At 38.0% G+C, this 17,428-nt stretch overlaps 2 protein-coding genes across 2 annotated transcripts; one reads left to right on the forward strand and one right to left on the reverse strand.

Moving 5' to 3' along the window:
• The first annotated feature begins 2,706 nt into the window (after nt 1-2,706).
• On the forward strand, nt 2,707-3,919 carry LOC135642867 (tetraspanin-15-like). The gene is made up of 2 exons (XM_065159352.1): nt 2,707-3,210; nt 3,902-3,919. The coding sequence occupies exons 1-2, from the start codon at nt 2,707-2,709 to the stop codon at nt 3,917-3,919; spliced, it is 522 nt and encodes a 173-aa protein (XP_065015424.1).
• A 2,340-nt stretch (nt 3,920-6,259) lies between these two features.
• On the reverse strand, nt 6,260-7,764 carry LOC135641996 (UDP-glucuronate 4-epimerase 1-like). The gene has a single exon (XM_065157733.1). It carries the CDS (start codon nt 7,632-7,634, stop codon nt 6,330-6,332), a length of 1,305 nt encoding a protein of 434 aa, XP_065013805.1. The 5' UTR covers nt 7,635-7,764; the 3' UTR covers nt 6,260-6,329.
• Nucleotides 7,765-17,428: the final 9,664 nt, after the last annotated feature.

Consider the following 17,428-nt stretch of genomic DNA (forward strand, 5'->3'; position numbering starts at 1 on the left):
AAGTAAATTACACAAATAAAAATACAAATCGAGTTTATAGTGGTTCAATCATCGTGACCTACATCCACTCCATTGATTCTTCTTCCGTCGAGGCCACCGGCATCCACTATCGATCTTCCTTCAATAGGCGAAGACCAACCACCTTTTACAGCTCTTTCTCCTTTTACCAGGTTTAGGAGATAACCCTTACAGCCCCACTTACTCATCTCTCAAACTATTCTAACACTTAGATTTTTTAGAGGAGTTCACACAAGATTACGGCAGCGTTTCTTTCTTTTTCACTCTCTATTCTTTAACCAGGGATGAGAGGGGTATTTATAGGCCTTAAGTTGATTAAAACTTGGAGTATAAAAATATCTCATCCCGGGTTTCTAGGGTAAGAGCGGTACCACCGCCTGCACTAGGCGATAGCACCGCCTGCATTAGGCGGTACCATCGCCTGACATTGATACTAGGCAGTACCACTGCCCAATTTGATGGTTCCACCACCGGACACAGTCTCGGAGACTATGCCACAACGGTGCCACCTGTTAGGTCATTGTTTGGGCCTTTCACTTGGCCCAACATAGTCCATACATGGGCCTAACTAGTCCCTAATTGGGTTGGCCCAATTCCAATCTCAATTATGTGCTAATTATGAAATTTAAGATATTTATTAAGCTAAACAAGTTCGTAAATCTAAGTTTCTTCCGGCGAGCTTCCAGCGATCTTTCGACAATGTTCTAGCAGATTCCCGGCAAGCTCCTAGACTACAACGATCTTCTTGGCGAGTTCCGATGATGTTCTTTGGTAGGCTCTTAGACTTCTCGGTCAATTCCGACAAAACTTTCGACGAATGTCTGGACTTCCAACGAACTATCAAACTCCCAATGAAATCGCGTTCTTGACTCTAGGACTTTATTTTACTTTATGTCTTGCTATAATAGTTAATCCTACACATATAAAACCTACTTTGATCTAGATAATTATTACAAAGCAAATCAAGTGCTATCCGGTATGTCATTGGTTTATCAGTGCTTCATCTGAATCTTCGGTGCATCATCCTCTCTTGCTGCTTATTGCCCAATCGACCAGTTGACCTCCACAACTCTGATTTACTTGGCGTAATTTACACTCTTCTTGGCCCGATGCCCGAACTCATGATCCGAAGCCTTCTGCCGATACATTGATCGATCCTTTGGCTCGACATCCAATTTTCTAACATATTTGTCTCCGACCCAATATGATTCTTCCTGCTTTAATTGTCTCTCCCTGATTGAAACATCCTACGTCACTTAAAATGCATATCAAATCATAAATACTGTCAATTGATTTTATCATCAAAATTCAAGATTCAACAAGAAATCCCTCCCCTTAAATAGGAGGAGGTGAGCCTCCATTAAAGGAAATTTATTTTAATTTTTATATTTATTTAATATAAATTATTTCTATTTAATATAATAATAAATATAATATCACTTTATTTTGAATTCTTAATAGTTATTTTCTAATTCATAATGACTAATAAGGAAATAGATTAAGATTTCCAAAATTATAATGGCAAGTAAGGAAAAAAATTAATAACGGTTTCATTTTTTTTTATGGATTTACTAGTCTTTTCTTGATATTTAATCGGTGTAATCTTATTTGTCTTCTTGGATTTAATAGATTAATAGATTAAAGGAGAAGGGGAATAAAATAATAGATTAAAGGAAATGTAATTTCAACCCACAGTGATTTGGTTTCATCTAAATTATCTATTTATATTAGTCAAACGATAATATATTTTTTTTAAATAATAAAAAAATCTATCATATCTCAATAATTTTTTTCACCCTTATCTATTTATCTTAATTTAAATTTTCTTTTATTTCATCTAATTTTAGTTGTTTATTTTGCACTAGATGCTGGTGTAGCATATTAAGGTTTCTTTTCCTGTGGTTGTAATGGAACTCTTTTTCCATCTCCAAAAACCACATCACATTCTTCTTTTTCTGCATCCTGGTTGGTGCAGTTGCGGTGGTGAGTGGCTGGTACATAGTTTTGTGGGGGATAAAGTAGCAATCACAATAGAAGCAAGAAACAGTGCTCATGGAGATGATCCGAGCAAACCACTGATAGAAGACTAGATGAGAGATTCGCAGTTCTTCCATTTCAGCTGCCATGTACTTGATTTCTGGTCTGAGGAAGATGGTGTTTTGGTGTATGCATTAGTTTAGCAGAAGAAGTCAGTTTCACTAACATATGTTTGTACGTCAAAGAAATTTTGGGGAAGTGCATGAATGTGCTATATTATCATTTGATAATTTACCTATCTCTCAGAAATCAAAATTCAGCAATATAATCCTCACAAAATTCAGACATAACAAATCCATAATTGGATAATATATTATAACGTATATATCCCTTTAAATATTAGACCCTTCACATATGTTATTATCGTTCATGTTTTCTGCCCCCACACCCCCCCACCCAAAAAAAATCTCGAGATCCCCAATATTTTAAATGTCATAATCAAAATCTGATATATATTAAAAGTTTCGAATTTAAAAGCATAAATAAAAGAAAAACAAAAAAGAAATTAATTTCTTTAACGACTGTAGAGATCGTAGGAACGATAGTAGCTAACGAACCCCACAATAGACTCCGCTCCTCCGCTATTTATATACCTCTTCTCTGCTTCCTCACTCTCTTCAGCTGCGTCGTACTTACTCTACTCTCTTCGCAATGGCCGCCGAGGCTGCTAAACCCCACCCCCCCGGCGGCACGAGCAAGCTGGTCGGCCCCCTCGCCATCGTCGCCTACCTGCTCTCCCTCCCGGTGCTGGCGTTCGGCATCTGGCTCGTGAGCACCCGCGACTACGACTGCGAGGACCTGCTGCGGGAGCCCAACGTCCGCGTCTCCGTCGGCGTCGGCCTCCTTCTCGTGTTCGCCATCAGCAACTTCGTGGTGTACTACGGCGACAGGGTGCTGATGCCGGGCCACATGGTGCTCTCGGTGGCGCTCGTGGTGATGCTCACCGCGGGGCTGTCGCTCGTCGGCACCTACAGGATGGAGGCACGCGGCCTGCCGGGGTCGCCGCTGTGGCTCCGCAACCGCGTCATGCGAGCCGAGACGTGGAATGAGGTCAAGACCTGCCTCTATGGCGATATGATATGCGAAGACTTGGCCTACCGAACCATCCAATTCACTTCGCATGATTTCAGCTTGACGAAGTTATCTGCACTCGAGGTAATTAATTGTTATGTAATTACTCTTCAAATATTTAGCAATTTAATAGTTTCAATTGTTTATAAAAACACAAACAATTATTCAGAAATTCTATTATGATATAAAAATGCTATTGATCACATAATAGAATGCGTCTTTTTTCTTTGAAATCAAAATAAATAGCCAAAAAAAATTGATAATCGTGAAACCAATACGATTCATACACTTACAACATCGAAACATTTATTGACTTCCCATATGACAAATAGAGTTTGGTATATCAACCAAAACAATCAGCAACTTTTTGCTATTAAATTTTGTCCATTTTGCAGATAAAACAATTCCAACAATATTTATTGTTTTCTTTCACATTTTTTATTGTGTGTTTACTCACCTTTGTTGATTTGTTTATTGGCATATAAGTCGGGGTGTTGCAAACCACCGGATGTATGTGAAATGGAGTACGTGAATGCCATAAACTGGACTGAAGTGAGAAGGAATAGTACACGAGATAGTGAATCATCATCATCATCCAACTCAGCAACAAATGCTTCCCATGTCGATTGCCATGCATGGAGCAATCAACCAACCATTCTTTGCTACGATTGCCAATCATGCAAGGCTGCATTCTTGACGATAATAACCTCGAGATGGAGAAAAGTTGGCGTGTTTCTCATTGTTATGTCAACCCTATTCCTATTTGTCCATGCAGTGCGTTTTATTATCTTGATGTCGGCTAGGTTTAAGCCTTAGCCATCATAAAGTGTAAGGTGTTTCCATCACCAAGAATTCCCTCTAGTGATAGTTTTGGCTTTTTCTAGTTTGTTTTCTGTGTCTATAAATCACTTTAGTTGTATATATTAATATTTCTTCTTTTTTTTTTGTTATTATGAATGGTGTGATACTTTGTATCAGAATGTATATAAATAAAAAGACTATGCCCATGAAAACATGTGAATTTATGTTATATATTGCATGCACCAAATATTTTTTGATGAATAATCGTTGCAGAGGCGTCCCTTTTCATCAATGCAAAGAGCAAAAGAAAAAACATTTAGAATCGTCAAATTCCTTAATGATAAAAGTGGTTTAACATTGGCATCAAATAATAGCTTCCAATTATTTTGATGTTGTGTTACTCTCAACAAAATTTTTGAAATGTCTAATATAAATAGATATGCAGAGTTAAGCATGGAAGAGAACTCATGAGCCAACATAAAGATAATAAATAATCTTAATAAATAAGAAGCATATTGATAATACCTTTTTCTCAAAAGAAAATTTTCAATAGCTTGTAAGTTGAACTAGTTATTGGTATTATGGAACGAAGTTTTAGTTTGTAAACAGACAGTATTCAAAGGATCATTTGGCCAAGTAAATTCATAGACTAATTAATATTTCTTTATTTAGAGGAATTGTTTTATGTGCTTGGTAATGGAAACACATGATATGCGTTTAAATGTCATTTACTAATATATATAATAGTCTTTTTTCTGGTAAGTTAAATATTTCAAATATAAATTGATACTATGAAATAGACTCAATTCCTTAATACTCTTTAATCATAAACATAAATTTAAAATAAAGAGAAAATTGTCTTACTTTTCAACAATCATACGCTAAAGATTTCGGATGATGGTAAGATTCTATGATTTTTTTAAGTAGCAATATCAATTCTACCATTTAACATGAACATCTGTCGCTCCCTCTCTTTCTAACACCAAATTCTTGTAGCCAATTACCAACATAGCTCGTCACTCATAGTGAGCATGAACGTAAATTGTTATATCAATTGAGCACATATTTTATATCCTATACGACATTCTTTTCCTCCCTCACCATTAACAGTTGCATGTCATTCCATATGGCAACTCATATTACGTGTAAGCAGACTAGATTCGTAACTCCCATATAATTTTGACCATTCGTCCATCACTGGTTGACCCACAACCAACGCTCTATAATCTCTAAACTTTCTTCATTCGGCAAATTATTCTTTGATTAATCCGTGCAAATAACAATAAATTAAATCGTCGATAACATGTTATGAGGCGGCGGAGCTTCTACGACATTCCCGCGGCATCGTTCCCTGGAAGTTACACCGTTGAATGAGATGTTGCGTCGCACTCCACGCTACATCGCTCTCCAGGCGCCATCATAGCCGTCCGAATGACGTGACCACGCCCGAACGCGTTGTGATCATTTGAACCGACGGTCCACGATCCAACGCCGCTGACGCGACGCCTTCCACGACTTCTAGACCGAGACCAACATGATCAGCACACGGCCCCCCTCGGGACACGTGGCGCATTTTCGGATCACCTTTTAAGAAAGAGGAACTCGACAGGTCACCCACGTTAATTTATGCTCATCTCCCACATGGTTTGTTCAGCGCGGGTGGGCCCCTCCCGATGATGGAATCGTCCAAAAGCAACGCGTGAGGTGCGCGGGGAACAAATGGGTCGTACGCTGTTTAAAACGTAGCGTCACAGTTGTTTGGATTCACCCGTCGCCACAGCTGGATCTATCTGCAGGATGAAAAACCAGGAGCGATCAGCTGCTCGTTCAAGGCAGGCAACACCTCTCCAAACACCCACTAGCGCCACCAACTTCCATCATACGTGACATCAGCAAACGGTGGGGTGAGGAATCGTGTTTCCTGGCTCGACTAGAGACCCACCGTCGCATCACAGTCCGCCCAGCTGTCGCGCGGCGAGTCATCATAACCCGAGGCCGAAGTGGCACACCAATCTCTCTCTCACACCAGGTAACGGACCAACTACCTAAAACACCCACCGTTTTCCAGATATTACAATCATGCCACTCACCCAAGTCCCCTCAGGGTGATCCGCGCCTCCGCCGGTGCTGCCGATCGACGCTTCAAAATATTTCGAATCCCCCTCGAGACTTGGCGCTGGTCAAACCTTACTGCCCGGTGACCGGATCTCGAGCAGAAACAAACCACGAAAGGAAAGGAGCGACAAAAGAAAGTAAACAGCCACCGCCTTCGAAGCGGCTCCAAAGACCAAAAGAAAATGATAATATCTAATTTTCTTTTATGCCATGGGAATTAAGAAATAGAAAAGCATTTATTGAAATTGTATCAAAGAATAGGAACAATGATTTTTATTTTACAAGATCTAGCTCTTGTTTCCTACTCTTCGGCTGTATCCGTAGTAAGAAAGGTACCACTTCACAAATTTCTTGAGCCCGGTCTCCAGATTTGTGGTCGGCTTGTAGCCGAGCTCGGCGCGCGCCAAGCTGATGTTGGCGTGCGTGAAGGGCACATCCCCGTTGCCCGGCATCTCCGCCACGTTCTTCTTCGCCTTCACCTTGAGGTGCCGCTCGAGGATCCCCACCAACGCCGGCACCGTCACCGGCGATGTGTTCCCCAGGTTATAGATCCGGTACTGCGCCGGACTCCGCTTCCGGCCGCCGCTGCCTGTGCTCGCCTCCGCCGTGTCCAGCGCCGCTACGCACCCCTTGACGACGTCGTCGATGTAGGTGAAATCGCGGGCGAGATCGGTGCCGTCACGGCCACGGAAGACTGTGATGGGCTTCCCTTGGAGGATATTGCGAGTGAAGGAGAAGTAGGCCATGTCCGGGCGGCCCCAGGGCCCGTAGACGGTGAAGAAGCGAAGCCCAGTGATGGAGAGGCCGTAAATGTGGTTATAACAATGGGTGATCTCCTCACCGGCCTTCTTGGTGGCGGCGTATAGGGAGGCTGGGCGGTCGGTGCCGTCCAACTCCGAGAAGGGGACCTTGTCATTGAGGCCGTAGACAGAGGAGGAGGAGGCCCACACGACGGAGGGCTGGGGATCAGCGGACTTGCAAGCTTCCAAGAGGGTGACGAGGCCGGCGACGTTGCTGTGGACGTAGGAGGCCGGGTTCTCGATGGCGTAGCGGACGCCGGCTTGGGCGGCGAGGTGCATCACGTGGGTGAAGGGCACCGTGTCGAACAGCTTGGCCAGGAGGCGGGCATCGTTGACGTCGCCCTCCACGACGAACACCCCGTGGGAGGCGAGCAGCGCCTTACGGGCCTTCTTGAGGGAAGGATCATAATAGGCGTTAAAGTTATCGAGGCCGACCACTCCGTCGCCGCGCCGCCGTAGGGCGAGGGACACGTGCGTACCGACGAACCCCGCGGCGCCGGTGACGAGAACGGCGATCCCATCTTCGCGGCGAACGGCCGCGGAGGCGCGGATCTGGCGCTCCCAGTGTAGGCCGCCCCAGGAGGCGGTGAAGTAGCGGGAGGAGGTGTCGACGAAGCTCTGGAAGCTGAGGTAGGAGGCAGTGAGGGCGATAAGGAGGAGCGCCCACAGGAAGAGAGTGCTCGTAGAGGCGAAGCAGCGGTGGAGCTGCCTGTTCGCCGCATGGGTCCGCTCTATCTTCACCTTCCCCGGCGTCGACGGGAACAGCTCGTCCTCGAACACCCTCATCATCATCGTCTATTCGACACTTCGCCCTCCTCCAAAAGACCCACAAGTATTTGATCTTTGCCCTCCTCTTTAACCAAGTGGGAAAATGATAAAAGGGAACAGGAGGCAGGGAAGAACTGACGTTTTCTTTATATTTACTACAACTGCCAAGGATGGAAGGGTGGGGGGGTTGCGGGGGGGGATGTATAAAGTAGAGGCGAGTGAACCGAGTGTGTTACCGCATGACACGTACTACAAACACCAAAAAGATTACCCGCTAATCTAGGAAGACCAAATGGGATGTGGGGCTACTTTTGTGTCCAGTGAATGACAGTGCAAGTAGGGAGTGTGTATAGAAAGAGTGTTTTTTGAGTTAAAAGGCATCTCCACGGTGCGATGGTTTGCCGAGTAACCTTCTTCCCCATTTCCTCTTTCTGTATTTGAAATTTTCATGATATAATATATCTGAAAAAACAGAAATTGGCCGCAGTTGGGCCCCACCAAAAGCGAAGACATGGTCGGTGGGAGAGATGGTTGGGCCACTAGCATGGGATCCAGTTAAACTATTCATCCGAGAGGAGGAAGCTAAATGGAAACGATAGCGCGGTCTAACATATTGCCGTGTGCCGTGTGCCATGTGCCGTGTGCGCTGCTGGCAACAGGGGACTAAGTTAATAAATATGTGGATCGGGACACTGGACGTGGACTAGAAGGGAAGGGTTGTAGCGAACGATTAGGACTCGCTCGAGACCCGTTCATGCCGAACCCAAACATTTCTCGCATGGCATCCGCAATAAATTATAGGCCTTTAGATGAGGAGTTACAGAGGAAATTCTATGAATTATACAGCACATTTTGATTTTGAGAAATAAATTATAGCTGTCAAGAACTCCAACTAGTAATCAGATTCTCTTTTTGAAATAGAAGAAATTACATTTTTCTGTGATGTCATATGTATTTTCCCAGAGATATCTATCTAATTAACTATTTACAAATTTGTCCAACATATAAAAGAATGAGTAAGTGTAGAAAATTCTTATTCTTTATCCTTTTGTTATCGCATATATTATGTTATTTTCCAACTAAGTATAATGGAAAACTTGGTTAGTCATCATTTATCATGTCAACGTCATGTAAAGTTAACATCATTTAGTACCCAGTTATCTTCTTATAAAATATTTATAAATTTTTTTTTTATTTTTGATGAGGTAGTTCGGATTGATTTCAATTTAACTCTCTGGGAAATATTTATAGGAATATATCATGACATTCATGGGCAACTCAGGTTGGTTATATTCGTAAGAATATTTTCGAAAAGTTCAAGATAGCTAGGTTTGATTACAAATTGATTGCTTAGAATATTCATAGGAATATTTTCGAAAACCCATATGACAATTCGAGTCGATTATAAATTTTTTTTTCATAGAATTTTATGAAATATTCTTTCTCCTCAAGGTTCATATAAAAATATACTCTTAACTCTATATTAACGAGAAGAAAAAAAAAAAAAAAAAAGGACCTATGTACTAAAGCTACCTCAGATTTGTTTTGTGTGCAAGTAATGAGTATGGAGAAACTATGCTTTATTCCATAAGAATCTTCATATACATATCATGATGTCAATAACTTTTTTTTTTCAAACATCAATAGGCTTTCTTGTTAGATCACTATTACAACTATATTTTGTTATCTTTATAAGTAAATGAAACAAAAGATTGTGTTAAAATTAATTATTGACAACTGTCTTTTATACATTTAATATATAATGTAAAAATTTTATTATTAAACAAGATCAATATAATTAAATAGTTGATATTGTTAAATCTCGGATTTTGATAATGAAGTCAATTATAAATTATTTGATCTAATCTATATGTTGAGAAAAGTTTGTAGGATTAACTACGATAGCAGTAATACATAAAGCAGGGTTTGTGCCGGAGTCAAAATTGAAATCTCATTAGGAGTTCAAGAGCTCAACGAAAGTCCGGATGTTCGTCGGAAGTTTTGCCGGAACCAACCGAGAAGTCTAGGAGCTTGTCAAAGAAGCTCGTCGGAACTCGCCAAAAAGATCATCGTAAAGTCCAAGAACTTGTCGGGAGTCTACCAGAATATTGTCGAGAGTTCGTCGGATGTTCGTCGGAAGTACGCTAGAAGCTCGCCGAAAGAGCAATTGACATACCGGAGCAAGTAGCATTGTAATCATGTCTTAGTTATCATAGTCAGAGCGTAAATTAAGTTAGGATTGGAAGGTGATCTCACTAACTTAATTAGAGGCCAATTGGGCCCTTAATAAGGCTGAAATGGGCCAAATTGAGCACCCAATTCAGCCCTTGAAAACGTGGTCGGTGGTGGCACCGCTTAGAAGGTAGTGCCCCTGGATATCTGGGCGATGGTACCGTCGGCAGCAATGCTGCCTATGGTGGTACCGCCTAGTGTCAGATTAGTGGTGGTAGTACCGTCGAGTAACGACGGTGGTACTGCTAGTACCCCGGATTCCGGGGATGTGACAATTTTTTGCTCTAATTTTGAAGCCATTGGGGCCTATAAAAACCCCACCCTTTTCTGGATGAAAGGGCACAAAAGTATTGGCTTAATCTTGAATTCTTGAGTCATAAAAGTGTTGTAAAAGTTAGAGTTCTCCTCCTTTATCTCTTAGCCTTGTAACCATCCAAGAAAGATGAGTGAGACTTATAAGGGTTGTATCCTAAACCCGGGAAAAGGAGAAAGTGCTATAAAGAGGTGTTCGGTCTTCACCTATTGAAGGAAGGCCTTTAGTGGACGTCGGTGATCTCATCGGAATCCGAAAGTGGATATAGGTCACCTTGACCGAACCACTCTAAATTTCGGTTTGCTTTTCATTTGTGCAATTGATTTTACTGCAAACCTCCTTAATCTTCTCTTGCACTTTTATGAAAGCTTTCAAGTTTAACTTCTCTTCGAAATAGATTGAATTTAAACCATTTTCGTCGGAATCGATTTTGAACAAAACGAACAATTTTCTGAAATCGTAAAAGTTTTCTGCTGAACTAATTCACCCCCCTCTTAGTGCCGCTCTTGATCCTAACAATTGGTATCAGAGCAAGGTTCACTCTCATTTAGTTTTAAACCTAAGAGAGATGGCATTTACCGGCAACCTAGAGGGCCATTCAATTACACATCCACCCATATTCAATGAGACGGATTACACATATTGGAAGACAAGAATGAGGATCTTCCTAATTTCAATGGATTTTAAATTATGGAATATTATAGAAAATGGCTTTCAAAAGTCTTCTCTTCCAATGAACGATTGGAATGAGTTGGAGAAGAAGACTTTCGCTTTAAACGTAAAGGCTATGAATGCCTTATTTTGTGCATTAGATAAAAACGAGTTTAATCGAATATCGATTTATGAAACAGCTTTTGATATTTGGCACACACTCGAAGTGACTCATAAAGGCACTAGTAGAGTGAAAGAATAAAAAATTAATCTTTTAGTGTATTCTTATGAGTTGTTTCGAATGAAACCGAGTGAGACCATTGGAGACATGTACACCCAATTTAAGAATGTTATCAATAGTCTAAAAGGACTTGTTAAAGTTTCTCGGATTTTAAACTTGTTAATAAAATTTTAAGATCCCTTCCAAAAAGTTGGGACCCTAAAGTAACGGTCATTCAAAAGACCAAAGATCTAAATAATTTTCCTCTTGAAGAACTAATTAGATCACTAATGACCTATAAAATGACATGTAAAGCTCATGAGGAGCTTGAGGATACCCTTCCAAAGAACAAGAAGGATATGACACTAAGAACACAAGAAGATCACTTAAAAGAAAATTCAAGTGATGAGGACTTTGATGATGATGTGACACTCTTAATAAAGAAGTTCAAAAGATTCATAAAAAGAAATAAATTTAAAAATAATACTAAAAATAAATTTGAACCTAAGAAAGAACAAGTGATATGTTATGAATGCAAGAAGTCGGGACACTTCAAGAGTGAATGTCCCGAAGCAAAGAGGAGGCAACCAAAGAAGAAGGCTCTCAAAGCTTACATGGGACGACTCAAGTGCTTCCAAAGAAGAAGAGCCAACCAACACCGAGCAAGTTGCTCACTATGCGCTAATGACTATTAGAGATGAGGTAACAAGTTCATTAGACGTAAATTTAACTTTCGATGAGCTTTCAAGTGCTTTTCATGAATTGTTTGATGAATATAGAATCTTGAGTAAAAAATATAACTCTTTAAAAAAGGAACATGTTTTTCTTATTAGCAATTTTGATAGATTAAAAGTTGAGCACAATGATAGTCTAGCTTTATGTACGAAATATGATGAACTAGAATTACTTCAAAAAGAAAACTTGCTACTTAAGAAAACGTTAGAAAAGTTTGAGGTTGGTAACAAATTCATGAACATGATCCTTGCCAACAAGGGTCACGTTCATAGAAAAGATGGAATCGGATTTGTGAGTAGCTTTCACCAAAATCCAACCACCTTTGTTAAAGGCCCTATTTTGCATGTTTCACCACGAAAGAAATGCAACTTTTATTACAAATTTGGGCATGTAGCTGATCATTGTCCATTTAAGATATGTAGTCTACACAAATTGATTTGAGTTCCTAAAAGAACCTCAAATGACTCAATGCAACATGATAAGCTATGTGATAGATTTTTTAGGCACCCAAGGTCAAATGTGTACCTAAAAATCATCCTTTTTTGTAGAAACGTTTACCATCACAAGCAAGGAGCAAGAGATGGTACCTTGATAGTGGATGCTCAAGGCATATGACTAGATATTCATCTCAATTCTCTAAGCTCACTAGCATAGATGAAGGATATGTCACATTCGGAGATAACAATAAGGGAAAAATCATTATCAAATGAACCATATGTAACAAATTCACCTTTTCTATTGAAGATGTGTTATTAGTTGATAGTTTAAAGCATAACCTTTTAAGCATTAGTCAATTGCGTGATAAAGAATACATCATTAAATTTGAATCTAATGCTTGCATTATTGAAAAACCACACAAAAACACATCTATGACTGCACTAAAACAAAATAACATATACACTATTGACATTAATGATCTTTATAATGAAATGTGTTTTTCGATTTTGAATGGCGATGCTTGGCTTTGGCATAGTAGATTAGGTCATGCTAGCATGACCTAATCTAAATAATTTTCCTCTTGAAGAACTAATTAGATCACTAATGACCTATAAAATGACATGTAAAGCTCATGAGGAACTTGAGGATACCCTTCCAAAGAACAGGAAGGATATGACACTAAGAACACAAGAAGATCACTTAAAAGAAAATTCAAGTGATGAGGACTTTGATGATGATGTGACACTCTTAACAAAGAAGTTCAAAAGATTCATAAAAAGAAATAAATTTAAAAATGATACTAAAAATAAATTTGAACCTAAGAAAGAACAGGTGATATGTTATGAATGCAAGAAGTCGGGACACTTCAAGAGTGAATGTCCCGAAGCAAAGAAGAGGCAACCAAAGAAGAAGAGCCAACCAACACCGAGCAAGTTGCTCACTATACGCTAATGACTATTAGAGATGAGGTAACAAGTTCATTAGACGTAAATTTAACTTTCGATGAGCTTTCAAGTGCTTTTCATGAATTGTTTGATGAATATAGAATCTTGAGTAAAAAATATAACTCTTTAAAAAAGGAACATGTTTTTCTTATTAGCAATTTTGATAGATTAAAAGTTGAGCACAATAATAGTCTAGCTTTATGTACGAAATATGATGAACTAGAATTACTTCAAAAAGAAAACTTGCTACTTAAGAAAACGTTAGAAAAGTTTGAGGTTGGTAACAAATTCATGAACATGATCCTTGCCAACAAGGGTCACGTTCATAGAAAAGACGGAATCAGATTTGTGAGTAGCTTTCACCAAAATCCAACCACCTTTGTTAAAGGCCCTATTTTGCATGTTTCACCACGAAAGAAATGCAACTTTTATTACAAATTTGGGCATGTAGCTGATCATTGTCCATTTAAGATATGTAGTCTACACAAATTGATTTGAGTTCCTAAAAGAACCTCAAATGACTCAATGCAACATGATAAGCTATGTAATCGATTTTTGAGGCACCCAAGATCAAATGTGTACCTAAAAATCATCCTTTTTTGTAGAAACGTTTACCATCACAAGCAAGAAGCAAGAGATGGTATCTTGATAGTGGATGCTCAAGGCATATGACTAGAGATCCATCTCAATTCTCTAAGCTCACTAACATAGATGAAGGATATGTCACATTTAGAGATAACAACAAGGGAAAAATTATTAGCAAATGAACCATATGTAATAAATTCACCTTTTCTATTGAAGATGTGTTGTCAGTTGATGGCTTAAAGCATAACCTTTTGAGCATTAGTCAATTACGTGATAAAGAATACATCATTAAATTTGAATCTAATACTTGCATTATTGAAAAACCACACAAAAACACATCTATGATTGCACTAAAACAAAATAACATATACACTATTGACATTAATGATCTTTATAATGAAATGTGTTTTTCGATTTTGAATGACGATGCTTGGCTTTGGCATAGGAGATTATGTCATGCTAGCATGAAACTAATCAATCAAATTTCATCTAAAAAACTTATAAGAGGAATTCCTCGTATCAAGTTTATCAAAGATAATGGGTATGATGCATGTCAACTAGGAAAACAAATAAAATATAGCTTCAAACCTAAGAACCAAATAAGCACCTCTAGACCTTTACAATTAATCCATATGGACTTGTTCGGACCAATTGCTACATTAAGCCTAGGAGGTAGCAAATACGCATTTGTCATCGTGGATGATTATAGTAGATACACATGGCCTTATTTTTTGGCACACAAAAGTGAATGTTTTAGATATTTCTCTAAGTTTTGTAAATTTATTCAAAATGAAAAGGGTTTTATAATTTCATCAATTCGAAGTGATCACGATGGTGAATTTCAAAACCATGACCAAGAATTTTGTGAATCTAATGGATACAACTATAACTTTTCTACTCCAAGAAATCCTCAACAAAATATAGTAGAAAGAAAGAATAAAAACTTACAAGAAATGATAAGAACCATATTGAATGAACATAGCCTACCCAAATATTTTTGGGCCAAAGCCGTAAACACGGCATGCTATGTCATGAATAGAGTTCTAGTAAGACCCTTACTCACCAAAACTTCTTATGAGTTGTGAAACAACAAAAAAACCCAATGTTTCATATTTTTAAGTTTTTGGATGTAAGTATTTTATCTTGAATGAAAAAGATCCCTTAAGAAAATTTGATGCTAAATCCGATGAAGGAATTTTTCTTGGCTATTCTTCTATTTCTAAAGCATTTCGTATCTTTAATAAAAGAACTTTGATTATAGAAGAATTTATTCATGTTATTTTTAATGAAGTTTTCGAAGTTAAGAAAAATGATTTTGATGATGATGTTAATTTTGATGCTTTGAATTTAAATGAAACCCTTTCTCCATCTAGCAACTTGGATGCATCTACTTCCGAAACATCCTTACCCAAGGATTAGAAGTATGTAGATGCTCATCCTAAGGAGCTAATCATAGGAGACACATCTAAAGGGGTTCTTCTCTTAAGAATTTTTGTACCAACGCCACTTTTCTCTCCCAAATTGAACCAAAATGCATTGACGAGGCCTTAAAAGATGATTTATGGGTTATCGCAATACAAGAGAAATTGAATCAATTTAAGAGAAATGAGGCATGAAAGCTTGTTCCTAGGCCAAATGACCATTTAGTTATCGATACTAAATGGGTCTTTAGAGACAAGCAAGATGAATTTGGTTCGAAACAAGGCAAGATTAGTGACCAAGGGTTTTAACCAAGAAGAAGGTATCGATTATGAAGAAATATTCGCTCCTGTGACACGATTAGAAGCCAAAAGGATGCTCCTTGCCTATGCTAGTAGTAACAATTTTAAGTTATTTCAAATGGATGTTAAAAGTGGTTTTCTTAATGGCTTTATTTCTAAAGAAATTTACGTTAAACAACCTCCCAGATTTAAGAATGATAATCTCCCTAATCATATGTTTAAATTGACTAAAGCTCTCCATGGATTGAAACAAGCCCCGAGGGCTTGGTATGAGAGACTTAGCTTATTTCTTATTGAAAATAATTTTTCTAAAGGCAAGGTCGATACTACATTATTTATCAAAAATTTTAAAAATAATTTTCTTATTATTTAAATTTATGTTGATAATATTATTTTCAGCTCCACGAATGAATCTCTATGTGAGTCATTTGCTAAAAGTATGAGTCTTGAATTTGAAATGAGTTTGATGGGAGAATTAACTTTCTTTTTAGGCTTACAAATCAAACAACTAAGTAATGATATTTTTCTTAGTCAAACAAAATATGCTTTAGATTTGCTAAAAAGGTTTAATATGGATAGCTCAAAGGCTATCAACACTCCTATGAGCACCTATACTAAGTTAGAAATTAATGAAAGTGGAGAAAGCTTTGATCAAAAAGCTTATAGGGGTATGATAGAAAGTTTACTTTACCTCACCACAACTAGACCGGATATCATGTTTAGTGTAAGACTTTGTGTTAGGTTTCAATCTAATCCTAAGATATCTCATCTTAAAGCAGTTAAGAGAATACTTAGATATCTTAAAGGAACCACAAATCTAGGATTATTGTATCCAAAATCTAAGAACTTTGAGCTAATTACTTATGCTGATGATGCGGATTTTGCTGGATATAGATTAGATAAAAAAAAGCATATCCGGAACATGTCAATTTTTAGGAGATGCACTTGTTTTTTGGTCTTCCAAGAAATAAAATTTGGTTGCACTATCTACAACCGAAGCCAAGTATATTGCAGCTAGTGTATGTTGTGTGGATGAAAAACACTTTAGAAGATTATAAGATTCATCTTAAAAACATTCCCATAAAATGTGATAACACAAGTGCAATATGTTTAACAAAAAATCTCATTCAACACTTTAGAACTAGACATATTGATATTAGGCATCAATTTATACGAGATCATGTTAATAATCATGATGTAATCTTAGAGATTATTGATACGAAATATCAATTAGCTGATATTTTTACAAAGCCCTTAAGTGAAGAACAATTTGATTTTATTAGATGAGAATTAGGAATGTTAATTTGTCTGAATGCATGAATTTGTCAAATTTCATTTCCGGACTTTCTTGATTCTTTAGATCACTCACTTAAATCTTCTCCTCTTATGTAGCTGAAAATTATTTACCTTGATATTGTAAACTTAAAATGCTGTTTACTTTGATGTTGGAATTTTATGTTTTGATGCTGAAATTTTCTATGATGATTATAATCTTTATTAAATATTGAGAAGTTTTAATCATACATGATGCAATATCGGATTCTTAATTTTTGAGTGCTACAAGCACTAATGATATTACCTCATACAAGTAGTGATGAAAGCCTATAACGAAACATTTTATATATGCATGAAGTGTTTATAAATATTTTGATGTTTGATTTATGGAAGTTATTGATAAATGCATCTCTCACGAATTTCACTCTTATAAGTTTTTAATGAGAAATAGATTTGATGTAATGCTCTTCTCACTATGAAGTTTTATTCATGAATTTTTTTTCATGTGATACTCCTCTCCCATGAATAATTGAAGGAATTCCAATGGATATATAAATCATTCAAAGATGAATTTTTGTGTGTGATAATGAAAGCATGTGTGATAATTTTTGTAGGGATTTGATTTCATATGGATATTTCGATCCTTATCATGAATCCCTTCTCTTTGTCAAAATGAAAGCTTGTTTTAACGAGAACTTATTTAT

The sequence above is a fragment of the Musa acuminata genome, chromosome BXJ3-7, assembly GCF_036884655.1.
Source record: "Musa acuminata AAA Group cultivar baxijiao chromosome BXJ3-7, Cavendish_Baxijiao_AAA, whole genome shotgun sequence".
Lineage (NCBI taxonomy): Eukaryota > Viridiplantae > Streptophyta > Magnoliopsida > Zingiberales > Musaceae > Musa > Musa acuminata.